The sequence below is a fragment of the Bombina bombina genome, chromosome 4, assembly GCF_027579735.1.
Source record: "Bombina bombina isolate aBomBom1 chromosome 4, aBomBom1.pri, whole genome shotgun sequence".
In the NCBI taxonomy this organism is placed as follows: Eukaryota; Metazoa; Chordata; class Amphibia; order Anura; family Bombinatoridae; genus Bombina; species Bombina bombina.
Window position 1 is genome coordinate 734,459,285 of NC_069502.1, and position 18,145 is coordinate 734,477,429.

At 37.9% G+C, this 18,145-nt stretch overlaps 1 protein-coding gene across 7 annotated transcripts in view; it reads right to left on the minus strand.

Moving 5' to 3' along the window:
• ARID1B (AT-rich interaction domain 1B) overlaps window positions 1-18,145 on the minus strand; it is an 807,057-nt gene that overhangs the window by 99,774 nt on the left and 689,138 nt on the right. For all 7 annotated transcript variants that reach the window (XM_053710956.1, XM_053710958.1, XM_053710954.1 and 4 more), the window contains one exon: window positions 7,425-7,552. In XM_053710956.1, the coding sequence (XP_053566931.1) occupies window positions 7,425-7,552 (128 nt within the window). The remainder of the gene's footprint in view (window positions 1-7,424; window positions 7,553-18,145) is intronic.

An 18,145-nucleotide genomic window follows, 5' to 3' on the forward strand; every position in this document is an offset into this window, starting at 1 on the left:
AAATAAGGAATTGGAATAATTGTGCTTTATACAAAAAAAATCATAACCACCACAAAAAAGGGTGGGCCTCATGGACTCTTGCTAATATGAAAGAAATGAATTTATCAGGTAAGTTCTTACATAAATTATGTTTTCTTTCATGTAATTAGCAAGAGTCCATGAGCTAGTGACGTATGGGATAATTACTACCCAAGATGTGGATCTTCCACGCAAGAGTCACTAGAGAGGGAGGGATAAAATAAAGACAGCCAATTCCGCTGAAAAAAATCCACACCCAAAATAAAGTTTAAATCTTATAATGAAAAAAACTGAAATTATAAGCAGAAGAATCAAACTGAAACAGCTGCCTGAAGTACTTTTCTACCAAAAACTGCTTCAGAAGAAGAAAACACATCAAAATGGTAGAATTTAGTAAAAGTATGCAAAGAAGACCAAGTGGCTGCTTTGCAAATCTGATCATCTGAAGCTTCATTCCTATACGCCCAGGAAGTAGAAACTGACCTAGTAGAATGAGCTGTAATCCTTTGAGGCGGAGTTTTACCCGACTCGACATAGGCATAGGCATGATGAAACAAAGATTTTAACCAAGATGCCAAAGAAATGGCAGAAGCCTTCTGACCTTTCCTAGAACCGGAAAAGATAACAAATAGACTAGAAGTCTTTCGGAAATCCTTAGTAGCTTCAACATAATATTTCAAAGCTCTAACTACATCCAAAGAATGCAACGACTTTTCCTTAGAATTCTTAGGATTAGGACACAATGAAGGAACCATAATTTCTCTACTAATGTTGTTAGAATTCACAACCTTAGGTAAAAATTTAAAAGAAGTTCGCAACACCGCCTTATCCTGATGAAAAATCAGAAAAGGAGACTCACAAGAAAGAGCAGATAATTCAGAAACTCTTCTAGCAGAAGAGATGGCCAAAACAAACAAAACTTTCCAAGAAAGTAATTTAATGTCCAGCGAATGCATAGGTTCAAACGGAGGAGCTTGAAGAGCCCCCAGAACCAAATTCAAACTCCAAGGAGCCAAAGTTGTACAAAACAATGAATATCAGGAAGACTAGCAATCTTTCTGTGAAAAAGAACAGAAAGAGCAGAGATTTGACCTTTCAAGGAAATTGCAGACAAACCTTATCCAAACCATCCTGAATAAACTGTAAAATTCTAGGAATTCTAAAAGAATGCCAAGAAAAAATGATGAGAAAAACACCAAGAAATGTAAATCTTCCAGACTCGATAATATATCTTCCTAGATACAGTTTTACGAGCCTGTAACATAGTATTAATCACAGAGTCAGAGAAACCTCTATGACTGAGAATCAAGCGTTCAATCTCCATACCTTCAAATTTAAGGATTTGAGAAACCTGATGGAAAAAAGGACCTTGCGATAGAAGGTCTGGTCTTAACGGAAGAGTCCACGGTTGGCAAGTGGCCATCCGGACAAGATCCGCATACCAAAACCTGAGAGGCCATGCTGGAGCCACCAGCAGAATAAACGAACGCTCCTTTAGAATCTTGGAAAAAGAACTAGAGGCGGAAAGATATAAGCAGGATGATACTTCCAAGGAAGTGACAATGCATCCACTGCTTCCGCCTGAGGATCCCTGGATCTGGACAGATACCTGGGAAGCTTCTTGTTTAGATGAGAAGCCATCAGATCTATTTCTGGAAGTCCCCATATTTGAACAATCTGAAGAAATACTTCTGGGTGAAGAAACCATTCGCCAGGATGTAGCGTTTGGCGACTGAGATTATCCGCTTCCCAATTGTCTATACCTGGGATATGAACCGCAGAAATTAGACAGGAGCTGGATTCCGCCCATACAAGTATTCGAGAGACTTCTTTCATAGTCAGAGGACTGTGAGTTCCTCCTTGATGATTGACATATGCCACGGTTGTGACATTGCCCGTCTGGAAACAAATGAACGACTCTCTCTTTAGAAGAGGCCACGACTGAAGAGCTCTGAAAATTGTTCCAAAATGTTGATTGGTAATCTCGCCTCCTGAGATTCCCAAACCCCTTGTGCTGTCAGAAACCCCCATACAGCTCCCCAACCTGTCAGACTTGCATCTGTTGAGATCACAGTCTAGGTTGGAAGAACAAAAGAAGCCCCCTGAACTAAACGATAGTGGCCTGTCCACCACGTCAGAGAGTGTCGAACAATCGGTTTTAAAGATATTAATTGAGATATCTTTGTATAATCCCTGCACCACTGGTTCAGCATACAGAGCTGAAGAGGTCGCATGTGAAAACGAGCAAAGGGGATCGCGTCCAATGCAGCAGTCATAAGACCTAGAATTTCCATGCATAAGGCTACCGAAGGGAAAGATTGAGACTGAAGGTTTAGACAAGCTGAAACCAATTTCAGACGCCTCTTGTCCGCCAGAGACAGAATCAAGGGCACTGAATCTATCAGGAAACCTAAAAAGGTTACCCTTGTCTGAGGAATCAAACAAACTTTTTGGTAAATTGATCCTCCAACCATGTTCTTGAAGAAACAACACTTATAAAAGACTGGAAAGGTTCTTTCTAGTGAAAATGAGCAAAGGGAATTGAATCCAATGCTGTGGCCATAAGACCTAAAACTTCTATGCATATATAGCAACTGAAGGAAATAATAGAGACTAAAGGAACCGATAGACGGAAAGCACAAACTTATTTCACCACCTCCACAGGAGGCAAAGTTTGTAAAACTGATTTGTGGGTGTGGTGAGGGGTGTATTTATAGGCATTTTGAGGTTTGGGAAACTTTGCCCCTCCTGGTAGGAATGTATATCCCATACGTCACTAGCTCATGGACTCTTGCTAATTACATGAAAGAAAAGATACATTTAGAATACCAAGATACCATGTGCGTCCAAGAAAAAAAAATTCCGAAAATATTTTTGTCACACATTTAAAAATGTATTTTAAGGCCCTCCCTTTCCTTTAATATTTTTGCACCAGAATTGTTGTAGGCCGAGAATTCTTGGTACACCAGATCTAGGACTATAAAACTCTGTTCATGAGATTGTGGTTGCCTATTTTGCCGTTGCAATATTGCAGTTAAAGAGATATAAAAACCCAATTTTTTTGCTTTCAGGATTCAGATAGAGCATGCAATTTTAAGCAACTTTCTAATTTACTCCTATTATCATTTTTTCTTTGTTCTCTTTGTATCTTTTTTTGAAAAGGCAGGAATGTAAGCTTAGGAGCTGGCCCATTTTGGTTCAGCCACTAATCAGCAAGCGCTACCCAGGTGCTGAACCGAAAATGGGCCGGCACCTAAGCTTTACATTCTTGCATTTCAAATAAAGATACCAAGAGAATCAAGATAAATTGATAATAGGAGTAAATTGGAAAGTTGCTTTAAATTGCATGCTATATCTGAAACATGAAAGAAAGAAAATTGGATTTCACTTTAAAAAAGGGACATGAAACCCAAAAGTTTTCTTTCATGGTTCAGATAGAGCCTACAATTTTAACAACATTCCATTTTATTTCAATTATCACATTTGGCTAAACACATCAGGTGAGCTAATGACAAGAGGCATATATTTGCAGCCACCAATCACCAGCTAGCTCCTAGTAGTGCATTGTGGCTCCAGAGGATACCTAATATTGATTTTCAACAAAAGATACCAAAAGAACAAAGCAAATCTGACTGGAAAGTTGCTTAAAATTAAATGCGCTGTCTTTACTTTCCCTTTAAAGAATGAGACCAGTGATTTTCTGTTGTTCTTAGGAAAATATTTAATTTTAAAAAGGCACTTTAAAATGCCTATCCCATATAAATGCTGCTCACACCCTGAAGTAATGGAATAACCCTATTTGCTTGGAAACTATTTTTGGTAATATACTGTACATTTAAAAATGCAAGAGAGAAAATATATAAATATTTTACACATTATACAAACATGCACACATACATACACACATATATAGTTTATTATGAACATAGCTTAAAGGGACACTGAATCCACATTTTTTCTTTCGTGATTCAGATTGAGCATGAAATTTTAAGCAACTTTCTAATTTACTCCTATTATCACATTTTCTTCATTCTCTTCATATCTTTATTTGAAATGCAAGAATGTAAGTTTAGATGCCGGCCCATTTTTGGTAAACAACCTGGGTTGTCCTTGCTGATTGGTGGATAAATTCATCCACCAATAAAAAAGTGCTGTCCATAGTCCTGAACAAAAAAAAAGCGCCTTCTTTTTCAAATAAAGATAGCAAGAGAACGAAGAAAAATTGATAATAGAAGTAAATTAGAAAGTTGCTTAAAATTGCATGCTTTATCTGAATTACAAAATATTTTTTTTGGGTTCAGTGTCCCTTTAAGGCAAGCAAAACCCTCAAAGTATCATTTAGTTTACTTGAAATCACAAAGCCAGCAGCCATAACTTGTCTAAAGACAATTATTAAAGGACCAGTAAACACAGTAGATTTGCTTAATTAACAACTGCATGATAACAAGACAATGCCATAGCACTTAGTTTGAACTTCACATGAGTAGTAGATTTTTTTCTAACAAATTTCAGTTATGTATATTTCCACTCCCCCTGTACCATGTGACAGCCATCAGCCAATCACAAATGCATATACGTATATGCTGTGAATTCTTGCACATGCTCAGTAGGAACTGGTGACTCAAAAATTGTAAATATAAAAGATTGTGCATATTTTTTTTATTGGAAGTAAATTGGAAAGTTGTTTAAAATGACATGCTGTATCTGAATCATGAAAGTTTATTTTGACCTGAGTGTCCCTTTAAACAAATGTATTCTTTAATTAACACACTTTGTTAGCTAAAGGGGACATTAAGAGCTAAAATGATTTGTTTGGAATATTTTACCTGGCGGTCAACCGACATTGATGATACTGAACTTCACTTTGTTTGTACGGTTTAATTTTCTAATTGGCATTTTTGTTTCTATTTACTGTAAAAGTTATCAGCAGATAAAATGATCAATAATAATCCTACAGCCTAGAGCAGTGATTTTTAATCTTTTTTTTGCCGTGGCACACTTTTTTACATTAAAAAATCCTGTGGCACACCACCATCCCAAAATTTAAAAAAAAAATCACACATTGTAGCCTAATACAGCATATATATATACACATACACACAAACACACACATACTGTATGTATTGTGCTGTTATGCCATGCCTCCTACAAACTACCCCTGCACTGGGAGTAAAAAACAAGCAAAGTTTAAAAAATATGTCACACTGTTGTCAGTCTGCCGTGGCACACCTGAGGATCTCTCACGGCACACTAGTGTGCCACGGCACACTGGTTGAAAAACACTGGCCTAGAGAATTGATATAACCAGGCTGTGAGAAAAACATGGAGTACCTCTGATCAAAGATAACAAGGCAAATGCATTACAATCTTTAGCATACTACTTGTAAATGTAAAAAAAAATAATCAAATGTTCATTTAAAAGTAACCATCTACTCAACTTGTTAATGGTTAATTTCAACATAAAGTCCCAATAAGGTGTCCCAATGTTGACTGGTCCTAACACTACAATACTTTGCCTTTATGGGATGAATGTCTTCTTTATTTGCAAGTAGATGTGCGCCAATACCCTCCGTTTTGTGTAATCAGTTGGTCTCATTGGCAGCACTCCCAAAGATGTATATACACTTTTTGTAAGATGTGCTAAACCAAACGTTGTGCATTTGTATTTAAAAAAAAAAAAAGAGAAACTGACCATCTTCCATTGGTTAATGCATCCCACCCAAGTTCAGGTGTACTCATGACAGTGTAATGGAGTTGTGTTTGTGTATATATATATATATATATATATATATATATATATATATATATATATATATATATATATATAAAGCCAGGGAGTCTCATTCTATTATAAAGAGAACAAAGCCGATATGATTTAGCCCATAAAGGTAAGGAACTGTAGTGTTAGGATCAGTTAACATTGGGACACCTTGCAAATTGGTGACTGGTTAAGCAGAATATGGCAATATTTTGTGACTAAAATCCCAATTTTAATATAAAAGCACAGGTGTTTTTTTTGTAGGCAATTTTTTGGAGCACTTACAAAGGTTTTGTTTATTTGCAAGTGGATGTGCGTCAATACCCTCTGTTTTGTATACACAAGGGAAAGGGTGTTGTACCCCGAAACGTCACTTCTCTAAAAAAATTGAGTGTGGATATTTTGTTTTACTGAATTGAATCTGTATTTCCTGACACCCTGGTAGTTGTTCATGCAAGGTGAGAGTGCAAATCCATTTTGAGACATTTATATATATATATATATATATATATATATATATATATATATATATATATACATATACATATACACACACACTACCAGTTGAAATACTTATTGTTACCTCATTAAATAACATCAATGGGGTTCTCGAAATATCTCAATAAGCCAGAGGAATAACATGAATGTTAAGTTTTCTGGGTCCACAACATGTTATATACATATATATATATATATATACACACATACACTTTTTTGGGCATTTTCTATTTTATATAAATAAAAATTCAAGTTGTTTTAAATAATTTAAAATATGACAACGGCTGTTCATACTTTTGTTAAAAAAACGTATGTAAATGCTGGTAAAGCAAAATAAATATGTCAATACATTATTTAATTCTGACAAAAATGTTGTACTGAAAATGCAAAATAGTATACACGTGGAAAAAAATAACTGTCCATATCTTGATAAACTGCAAGAATATATTCTTATATGCAAATTTGTGTCAGAGCCTTGATTGGAATCAGTTTAGGTTGTCCTGTCTTTTTATCTTGCTGTATAACAAAGTAGTGCTATATTCTTACCTTTCTACAAAATTACTAGAAACGTTATATACTAATGTATGAATAAACATTTTTCCTTTGGTTCAAAAAATTATTTTATATATATATATATATATATATATATATATATATATATATATATATATATATATACACACACCAAAATAGCACCATTTGTCCATGTTACATCAAGCACATTACAGTGTTCTCCATAGAAAATGTTGCCAGCCGAGTGGCCTTATGAAGTAGCCAGGTGGGGGCAGTGCAATACATTGCAATACTACAATTTGCGTAATTTATGTTACTTAAGCTATCCAAAGCACAAATTAATTGCATATTTAAAAAAAAAATGGTTTAACAATAATTTGTGGAAAAAAAGATTAAAAAAAATTAATATTTTCTAATTTTAGCTTAAATTCAGTAAAATAAGTTGGGTGGTGGGCTCATTAAATAGGGCCTGGGTGGAGAACACTGACATTATATAGAAGACACATGTGCAATATGGTCTAAATTCAAAATTTGTTTCTTAATTTATACTTTTTTATGCAAATAAACTTTCAATAAAAATTGTCATTGGAATTTCTTTTTTTTTTTTTTAAATCATTAGTGAAAAATTATTAATTACCTGAACTGTTCATCATGCTATACGGAGATGCTTGTGGGTTCATCATGCCTGAATTGTTGTGCATGGATTGATTATATGAATTTGCTGCCATCAGTGCACTTTGATTCATTCCAGGAAAGCCACTTTGTCTGTTAAGATATTTAAAAAAAAAGAGAGAGAGAAAAGTATCATGTTAGTCTATGATCACACTGCTAAATTGTCTTCCTATTTACATTTTTCATACCAAATTGTGACTCAATTATTGCCGGATACGGACAATTACAGTATTTACTTCTATAAATGTTTTATCCTTAAGAGTGAAATGCGTGGGTAGAAAGCAAAACGCTAAAGTCAAAAAAGCGTCCCTGAAGTCCTATTGAAGGTGTTAATAGTTATTGCTATAAAAGGTTCTGCATCTGTCACAATGTTTAACAAAAGGTGATTCAATTAGAAATGTTTAGAGTACCTGTCAAAATGGAGTATGCAGAACAGTGCAAATTTGTTTAGGAATATTTAATCCAAATAATTAAATACCCAAATATATATAACAAAAAGCATACAAATATTAATTATGATATTTTATTTAAGAAAGACAGCACTTTTCTTATTTAAATGAACAGTAAATAAACTACCGCAGCAAAATATTGAAAACATGTTATATTTTAGCTCTGTTCTTCTACTTAAAGGGACACTCAAGATCATATAAACTTTTAGGAATCCAATAGAGCATGACCTTTTAAGACACTTTCCAATTTACTTCCTTTTTATATACACTTTCTGGGGAACAAAATCATACTGAGCATGTGCACAAGCTTACAGGGTATACATATTAGCAGTCTGTTATTGGCTGATGTCTGTCACATGATACAGGGGGCCGGGAAATGGGAGTAAAAATTAATTTGTCAGAAAAAAATCTACTGCTTATTTTAAATTTGAAGTAGGTGTTAAATCATTGTCTTTTTTATTATGCACTTGTAAATTATGTAATTCTACAGATTTTGGTACTTGGCTAATCTAAATTTAAATTTGAAAGATATATGATCAGTTTTATTCACAGGCAAGCATCGTAAAGGGCATGAAACCCCAAAAAATATTTTATGATTCAGATAGAGCTTACAATTTAAAACAAATTTTAAATGTACTTATATGATAAATTTGCTTAATTGGATAAGTATTCTTTACCGAAGAAGCAACATTGCACCAATGGTAGCTAGATGAACACATCAGGTGAGCCAATGAAAACAGGCATCAATCAGCAGCTACCTCACAGTAGAGCAATGCTTTTACTGACCCCTATCTAGGTATTTTCAGTAAAGGATACCAAAAGAACATAGTAAATTAGATAACAGAAATAAATTGCTAAATTGTTTAAAATTAATTCTCTACGTAAATTACAAAAGAACATTTTTGAGTTTCGTATCCCTTTAAGGATATGCATTAGACGAGACCAGAAATATTCTGCCAGTTGCTTAAATAGGAACCTGTCAAAATGTTTTCTATACTTCTAAACTTTTTTGTAACAGATTTAAAAAAAAAAAAAAAAAAAAGATTTTTTTGCCCTAATATTTTGTTTAGAAAATCTTTACAAATATTCAAAGAATGCTTTATTCTTCCCTTTCTGAGTTCAAAATAATACATGACAAATATTACATAGTGATTTGTAAGCAACCCCTAGTAATGACAATCTATTAGAGTAAACAAGTTAAATTATGAAAAAAAAGAAGAAAATCTTTATTTAGGTATAGCATACAGTTTTAATCATTTTTCCAATTGACTTCTGTTATCAAATTTGGTTCTTTGTTGAATGAGCAGTAATGCACTACTGGGAGCTAGCTGAGCAGATCAAGTGAGCCAATGACAAGACATATGTGCTGCCATCAATCAGCAGCTATTGCCCATTAGTGCATTGCTGCCCCTGGACCTACCTAGGTATGTTTTTCAACAAAAGATATCAAAAGCACACAGCAAAATAGATCTTAGAAGTAAAATGGGTAGTTGTGTAAAATTTCCCATAAATGTAGGGAATTCAAGTAAATTGGAACACATTAACAGAAAACACATTTTACAGTACAGCCTATCTTTAACTGTGAGCATTCAGTAATAATAATACAATGTATTTTAAACTAATTTCTTCATTTAGGAGATCTAAAAGGAACACACATAATAAAACACAAAAATATATAAAACAATATATACCGAGTGTTCCTGGCCAAAGCAAAACAACCACCTCTGCAATACACATTTTATTGTCTCCAGAGGTCTGTCTATTATAACTGTTACCTAATAAGCACACAGTTGTCTGCTTTATGAGGAGGCATAATTCTACTATTGAATATAAGACTATATTATTTTTTGACATAATTTTTTTAATTAATTATTTTTAAAGGACCATTAAATACAAAAAAATGTCATAGTAAAAAAAAACATATTTAAAACACACCGGAAAAGCTTTTAGACTGAATTTCATACAAGTGGTAGTTTTTTTTTCTGACAAAAATATCATCAGTTACTTCCATTTTCCATGATTCCTGCATCATGTGACAGCTTTTGGCCAATCACAAAATGTATATACCCAAGCCCAACACTACAGAAAAATTAAAATAAACCAAATCAAATAAAAAAAAAAGCCTTTAAATGTTACAGGCAGACTGGTTATCAGTAACTAAGATAATAGTGACCAGTGGGGGGGTAGGCAAGAGAGCTGTTTGGGAGGGATTAGGGAGGTGGTAGGGTGAAGACGGATCCCTACACTACAGAAGATAAAAAAATAAATTTAAAAAAGCCCTAAACTGCATCCTGGCTGCCAGTACTTAAGATGGTGGTTTCTATTGGGAGGGAGGAGAAAGAAGTAAGCTGTTTGGGAGGGATCAGGGAGGTGGCAGGTAGGAGGGTAATCCCTACACTACAGCAAATATTACCCTTAACAGCTGACTGATTAACTCCTTCGCTGCTGGGCATTTCAGAAGTGTTGTGCACTTCTGAATAAAGGGAATTCTAGAGCTTAAACAACAATTTGTCTCATGACTGCGGTGTGAATTTCTGTCAGAAACCCAAAGTTTGTGAAAAGATTACATTTTTTTTTCATAGGTAAGTAAAAAAAAAAAAACAAGCCTCTATCACTGTTTAAACAGTGATAACAAAAATGCTATAAATTCTCTGATACATTAGGCAAGTTTTACTCCCAATATGGCTCACACCCACATTTGGTTTGAAGACAAGAAAGGTCTCTTGAGTCTGCATGCTGGAGAAAGATAAGAAGAATTTCTGATGGGTGATTTTTAAAGGTAAACAAAGTCTGCGCTTATTTATTAAAAAAAACGTATAAGAATAAAGATATTTGTCAAAAACATGTCCATCACTTATCTTACCTTATATGAAAGTTCTAAAGAACTTAAATGTTAATTACAGTTACAAATACTTTTCCCTAGACAATGCTTCTTATATATCTGCCAATAAATGGTTATGATAAGAGTAAGCTTTATTTCAAATAAGAGTACAAAAATAAACATAAAAATACATAAAAAGGAAAACAAACAAACAAAAAAAAACAATACCTGCTAGTTTTCATTATTTAATACCCTAAGTACAATTAAATAAATTCTCTATAAATCAACATTTTTTTATTTTTAATAATGCTCATAAAATGCAAAAAACAAAACAAAAAAACAAACAAAAGGTATTTTGCAATAAAATAAAGATCACATTTACACATAAAAGTTTAGTCTCATAGAAATTATTGGATTTTCCATATATGATGGGTAGTCCTACTGTACCAAACAGGTAATCTTTTTTATTTTGTTATCTCATAAAATTTGTTTAGTGTATTCAACATGTTGTGAGTAAACCTTTAAGTCAGCTCATTTTTACACATACTATGACCTCCTGGGTGCTGAAAATGTTCTACTGAAATATAAAATTCCACGGTTTATAGACCAGATATTTTCCTCAATCTCGCCGGTCGGACGAGACCGGGGAGATTGAAATTCTCCACCTAAGAGCTGACCGCTGCTTGATAAATATGGACTGCAGGTTCTCTTGTAAAAACCTGCAGTTGTAGGGGGCGAAGACAGGCGAAGCCTTTGATAAATCGACCCCCATATCATCTAAAAGCTGAGAACTATAAAACCACAATGTGAAATACTGTTTGGGGCATAAAAATAAGGTTCTCTAAGACTGCACACAGTTCTCTCTGCTTGATCTTAAAAGAGATTACCTCATTTGACATAGAGGACCTCTCATCCTATATAATAAAAGGCCAAGTATGTTTGTCCGAAGAGGGGGAGAGAGCAAAAGAGGGGGGAGAGAGAGAGCAAAAGAGAGGGGGAAGAGAGAGCAAACGAGGGGGAAGAGAGAGCAAACGAGGGGGAAGAGAGAGCAAACGAGGGGGAAGAGAGAGCAAACGAGGGGGAAGAGAGAGCAAATGAGAGGGTGGAAAAAGAGAGCAAACGAGAGGGTGGAAAAAGAGAGCAAACGAGAGGGTGGAAAAAGAGGGGGAGAGAGAGCAAAAGAGAGAGGGAGAGATAGCAAAAGAGAGGGGGGAGAGAGAGCGCAAAAGAAAGGGGAAGAGTGCAAAAGAGAGGGGGAGAGAGAGAGCAAAAGAATAGGGGAGAGAGAGAGCACAAAAGAGGGGGAAAGAGCGCAAAAGAGAGAGGGAGAGAGAGCAAAAAAGAGGGGGAGAGAAAGTGCAAAAGAGAGGGGAAGAGAGAGTGCAAAAGAGAGGGGAGAGAGAGAGCGCAAAAGAGAGGGGAGAGAGGGGGGGAGAGTGCAAAAGAGAGGGGAGAGAGAGCACAAAAGAGAGGGGAGAGAGCACAAAAGACGGGGAGAGAGAGCGCAAAAAAGAGGGGGAGAGAGAGCGCAAAAAAGAGGGGGGAGAGAGAGAGTGCAAAAGAGAGGGGAAGAGAGAGGGCAAGAGAGAGGGCAAAAGAGAGGGGGAGAGAGAGAGTGCAAAAGAGAGGGGAGAGAGAGAGCAAAAAAGGAGGGGGAGAGAGAGTGCAAAAGAGAGGGGAGAGAGAGAGCAAAAGAGAAAGGGAGAGGGCGAGAGCACAAAAGAGAGGGGGAGAGAGAGCGCAAAAGAGAAGGGGGGAGAGAGAGCGCAAAAGAGAAGGGGAAAGAGAGAGGGGAAAGAGAGAGCACAAAAGAGAGGGGGAGAGAGAGCACAAAAGAGAGGGGGAGAGAGTGCACAAAAGAGAGGGGGAGAGAGAGCACAAAAGAGAGGGGGAGAGAGCGCACAAAAGAGAGGGGGAGAGAGCGCAAAAAAGAGGGGGAGAGTGAGCGCAAAAAAGAGGGGGAAAGAGAGAGGGCAAAAGAGAGGGGAAGAGAGCGCAAAAGAGAGGGGAAGAGAGGGCAAAAGAGAGGGGGAGAGAGGGCAAAAGAGAGGGGGAGAGAGGGCAAAAGAGAGGGGGAGAGAGGGCAAAAGAGAGGGGGGGAGAGGGCAAAAGAGAGGGGGAGAGAGAGCACAAAAGAGAGGGGGAGAGAGAGCACAAAAGAGAGGGGGAGAGAGAGAGCAAAAAAGAGGGGGAGAGAGAGAGCAAAAAAGAGGGGGAGGGAGAGAGCAAAAAAGAGGGGGAGAGAGAGAGCAAAAAAGAGGGGGAGAGAGCGCGAAAGCAGAGGCGTAACTAGAAACCACAGGGCCCAGGTGCAAGAATCTAAGAAGGGCCCCCCCTCCAAAAAAAGCTGAATTTAAAACATTTTTTTTTTTTTTTTACATTTAACACAGAAAAAAGATTACATGTCTGCAAAAGGAGGTACCCTGTGCCCACAGTCTCTGAGATGGTCTGACCCCCTATTACTGTATATAGTGACACTGTTTAACCCACCAGTACTGTATATAGTGAGTTAGTGACACAGTCTGTAATCTGCTGGCCTGACCCTACCCGCCCCAGTACTTTATAAAGTGACCACAGTAGTCATAGACATGGTCCACCCCCCCCATACTGTATATAGTGGTACTGTATAGTGACATTGTTTACCCCCTGCCCACCCCATGCTGTAGTAACAAGGTCTGTAATTTGCTGGTTCCACAAACATACACAAACACACATACATGCATAAATACACACACAGTCACATACATACACACACCATACACACACACACATAAACACCAATGGGTAAAACAGAAACACTAACCCTTTTTTTTTTTTTTTTTATAAGCTGGGCCCCCACCCTCAGGGGCCCAGTCGCACCTGCAACCTCTTCACCCCTTGTAGTTTCGCCCCTGCACAAAAGAGAAGGGGAGAGAGCGAGAGCACACAAGAGAGGGGCAGAGAGAGAGAGCAAAAAAGAGGGGAGAGAGCAAAAAAGAGGGGGAGAGAGAGAGCAAAAAAGAGGGGGAGAGAGAGAGCAAAAAAGAGGGGGAGAGAGAGAGCAAAAAAGAGGGGGAGAGAGCAAAAAAGAGGGGGAGAGAGCAAAAGAGAAGGGGAGGGAGAGTGCAAAAGAGGGGAAGAGAGAGGGCAAAAGAGAGGGGGAGAGAGAGCAAAAAAAGAGAGGGGGAGAGAGAGTGCAAAAAGAGAGGGGGAGAGAGAGCGCAAAAAGAGAGGGGGAGAGAGAGTGCAAAAGAGAGAGGGAGAGAGAGCGCAAAAGAGAGGAGGAGAGAGAGAGAGCAAAAAAAGAGGGGGAGAGAGAGCAAAAAAGAGGGGGAGAGAGAGAGCAAAAAAAAAGGGGCGAGAGAGAGAACAAAAAAAAGAGGGGGAGAGAGAGAGCAAAAAAAAGGGGCGAGAGAATAAAAAAGAGGGGGAGAGAGAGCAAAAAAAAAGGGGCGAGAGAGAGAGCAAAAGAGGGGGAGAGAGAGCGCAAAAGAGAGGGGGAGAGAGAGAGCACAAAAGAGAGGGGGAGAGAGAGCGCAAAAGAGAGGGGGAGAGAGAGCGAGAGAGCAATAGAGAGGGGGAGAGAGAGAGAGCGCAAAAGAGGGGGAGAGAGAGCGCAAAAGAGAGGGGAAGAGAGAGAGAGAGCAAAAGAGAGGGGGGGGGAGAGAAAGAGCAAAAGAGAGGGGAGGAGAGAGAGCGAGCAAAAGAGAGGGGGGAGAGAGAGCAAAAGAGAGGGGAGAGAGAGAGCGCGTAAAAGAGAGGGGGAGAGAAAGAAAGGAGTGGGACTGCTGTACTGCAAAAAATGGCATGTGTTCACGGGCTTTAGGACTAGTATACATATATTTTAATTAACTTGTCTTTTTACATCCAGGAAATGATAAATGCACTTCCCTTACCTTAAGACATTTCATGTTATGTTGTAATTATTAGTGGAAATGTAAGACTTGCTTAAACTTTTTCAGGAAAAATAACAGTTTTGTTGACGTACAAAAAAAATAAAGAAAAACAAATCTTATTAGCCATTTCCTGAGTATATCAGTCAGAAAATTGTGATCACCATAATCTAGATGAAATGCTTTCAGCAGCTGCACTACACTATGAATTAAAGCCTCTAACCTCAGTAGATGGTTTCTGTTGTGAACAGATGTGATCCCTACAGATCCCAATAATTTAGGACAACAGGCAATCTTGAGTAAAGGTCTCATTTAAGGATTGGGCTAGCTTTGTTGAATATGTTCACTGGGCTAATCAAGACCCTATGGGTAAAGCACAAATCTAAGAACTGTCAGATTCAACATTTTACAGCCTCTTTATCAGAAATGGTTTGGTTAAGCAACCTGAAAGCAAAAAAATGGACCAGGTAATATTCTCTCACAAACTGCCCCATCAGAAACTTAAAGGAACAGTCTACTCCAGAATTGTTATAGTTTATAAAGATAGATAATTTCTGTATTACCCATTCCCCAGTTTTGCATTCCCCACATGGTTATATTAATATATTTTTTACCACTGTGATTACCTTGTATATAAGCCTCTGCAGACTGCCCCCCCTATTTCAGTTCTTTTGACAGACTTGCATTTTAGCTAATCAGTGCTGATTCATGAATAACTCCATGGGCACAATGTTCTCTAGATGGCACACAAGAACCAGCGCTGTCTAGCTGTTAAAAACTGTCAAATGCATTCAGATAAGGGGTGGCCTTCAAGGGCTTAGAAATTAGCATATAAATCCCAGCCTACCTAGGTTTAGTTTCAACAAAGAATTCCAAGAGAAAAAGCAAATTTGATTATAAAAGTCAAATGGAAAGTCGTTTAAAACTGCATGCCTTATCTAAGTCATGAAAGTTTAATTTTAACAGTACTTGCCAATACTCAGTCAGGAATGGACTGGACCGTAACTTAATAACTGTAGGACAGGATTTGGTGAATTCATAGTGAAGCAAAGCAACATAATGGGAACTGCAGGACATAATGTGCCTATTAGTAGGATAAGAATAAACCAGATTAACAAGCTTGTTTGTTTCACACATAAGCAGTATGCTAAATTAAAAGATTGTCGAATCCAGGAATAACAAAAAATTAGGAAAGTAGTTTTATTTATTTTAGAGGTTTGGAAAATATATATCAAGAGACTTTACCTTTCCAGACTCTGCTAGACCGATAGACTAACCACGCAATATTAAAGGGACACTAAACACAGATTGTAAACTACATAATTATAAACCTTCATATTTAAGAATCATTTTGCATTAAAAACTGCAGCTTTATTTTGTCAAATTCTTAAATTGTTTTATGTTTATTCTTTTCACTGATTTCCCTGTCCCCCAGAACAAAAGAATCCCTGCAAACCAATCACAAACGAATATTCAGATATTGCACAAACTCTGTTTGCCCTTAAAAGGGACAGTCAACACCAGAATTTTTGTTGTTTAAAAAACATAATTTATGCTTACCTGATAAATTTATTTCTCTTGTAGTGTGTTCAGTCCACGGGTCATCCATTACTTATGGGATATATTCTCTTCCCAACAGGAAGTTGCAAGAGGATCACCCAAGCAGAGCTGCTATATAGCTCCTCCCCTCACATGTCATATCCAGTCATTCGACCGAAACAAGACGAGAAAGGAGAAACTATAGGGTGCAGTGGTGACTGGAGTTATAATTTAAAATTTAGAACCTGCCTCAAAATGACAGGGCAGGCCGTGGACTGAACACACTACAAGAGAAATAAATTTATCAGGTAAGCATAAATTATGTTTTCTCTTGTTAAGTGTGTTCAGTCCACGGGTCATCCATTACTTATGGGATACCAATACCAAAGCTAAAGTACACGGATGATGGGAGGGACAAGGCAGGAACATTAAACAGAAGGAACCACTGCCTGTAGAACCTTTCTCCCAAAAACAGCCTCCGAAGAAGCAAAAGTGTCAAATTTGGAAAATTTGGAAAAAGTATGAAGTGAAGACCAAGTTGCAGCCTTGCAAATCTGTTCAACAGAGGCCTCATTCTTAAAGGCCCAGGTGGAAGCCACGGCTCTAGTGGAATGAGCTGTAATTTTTTCAGGAGGCTTCCGTCCAGCAGTCTCATAGGCTAAGCGTATTATGCTACGAAGCCAAAAAGAGAGAGAGGTAGCCGAAGCCTTTTGACCTCTCCTCTGTCCAGAGTAAACGACAAACAGAGAAGAAGTTTGTTGAAAATCTTTAGTTGCCTGTAAGTAGAACTTCAGGGCACGGACCACGTCTAGATTATGCAAAAGACGTTCCTTCTTTGAAAAAGGATTAGGACATAACGATGGAACAACAATCTCTTGATTGATATTCCTGTTAGAAACAACCTTAGGTAAAAACCCAGGTTTAGTACGCAGGACTACCTTGTCTGAATGAAAGATCAGATAAGGAGAATCACAATGTAAGGCAGATAACTCAGAGACTCTTCGAGCCGAGGAAATAGCCATCAAAAACAGAACTTTCCAAGATAAAAGCTTAATATCAATTGAATGAAGGGGTTCAAACGGAACACCCTGAAGAACTTTAAGAACTAAGTTTAAGCTCCACGGAGGAGCAACAGTTTTAAACACAGGCTTAATCCTAGCCAAAGCCTGACAAAAAGCCTGGACGTCTGGATTCTCTGCCAGACGCTTGTGTAAAAGAATAGACAGAGCAGAAATCTGTCCCTTTAGTGAACTAGCGGATAAGCCCTTTTCTAAACCCTCTTGTAGAAAAGACAATATCCTAGGAATCCTAACCTTACTCCATGAGTAACTCTTGGATTCACACCAATATAAATATTTACGCCATATCTTGTGGTAAATTTTTCTGGTAACAGGTTTCCGAGCCTGTATTAATGTATCAATAACCGAATCCGAAAACCCACGCTTTGATAGAATCAAGCGTTCAATTTCCAAGCAGTCAGTCTCAGAGAAATTAGGTTTGGATGGTTGAAAGGACCCTGGATTAGAAGGTCCTGCCTCAGGGGTAGAGACCATGGTGGACAGGACGACATGTCCACTAGGTCTGCATACCAGGTCCTGCGTGCCCACGCAGGCGCTATCAGAATCACCGATGCTCTCTCCTGTTTGATCCTGGCAATCAGTCGAGGTAGCAACGGAAAAGGTGGAAACACATAAGCTATGTTGAAAACCCAAGGGGCTGCTAGTGCATCTACCAGCACCGCACCCGGGTCCCTGGACCTGTATCCGTAACAAGGAAGCTTGGCGTTCTGGCGAGATGCCATGAGATCCAGATCCGGTTTGCCCCAACGACGAATCATTTGAGCAAATACCTCCGGGTGAAGTTCCCACACCCCCGGATGAAAGGTCTGTCGACTTAGAAAATCCGCCTCCCAGTTCTCCACGCCTGGGATGTAGATCGCTGACAGGTGGCAAGAGTGAGACTCTGCCCAGCGAATTATCTTCGAGACTTCCAACATCGCTAGGGA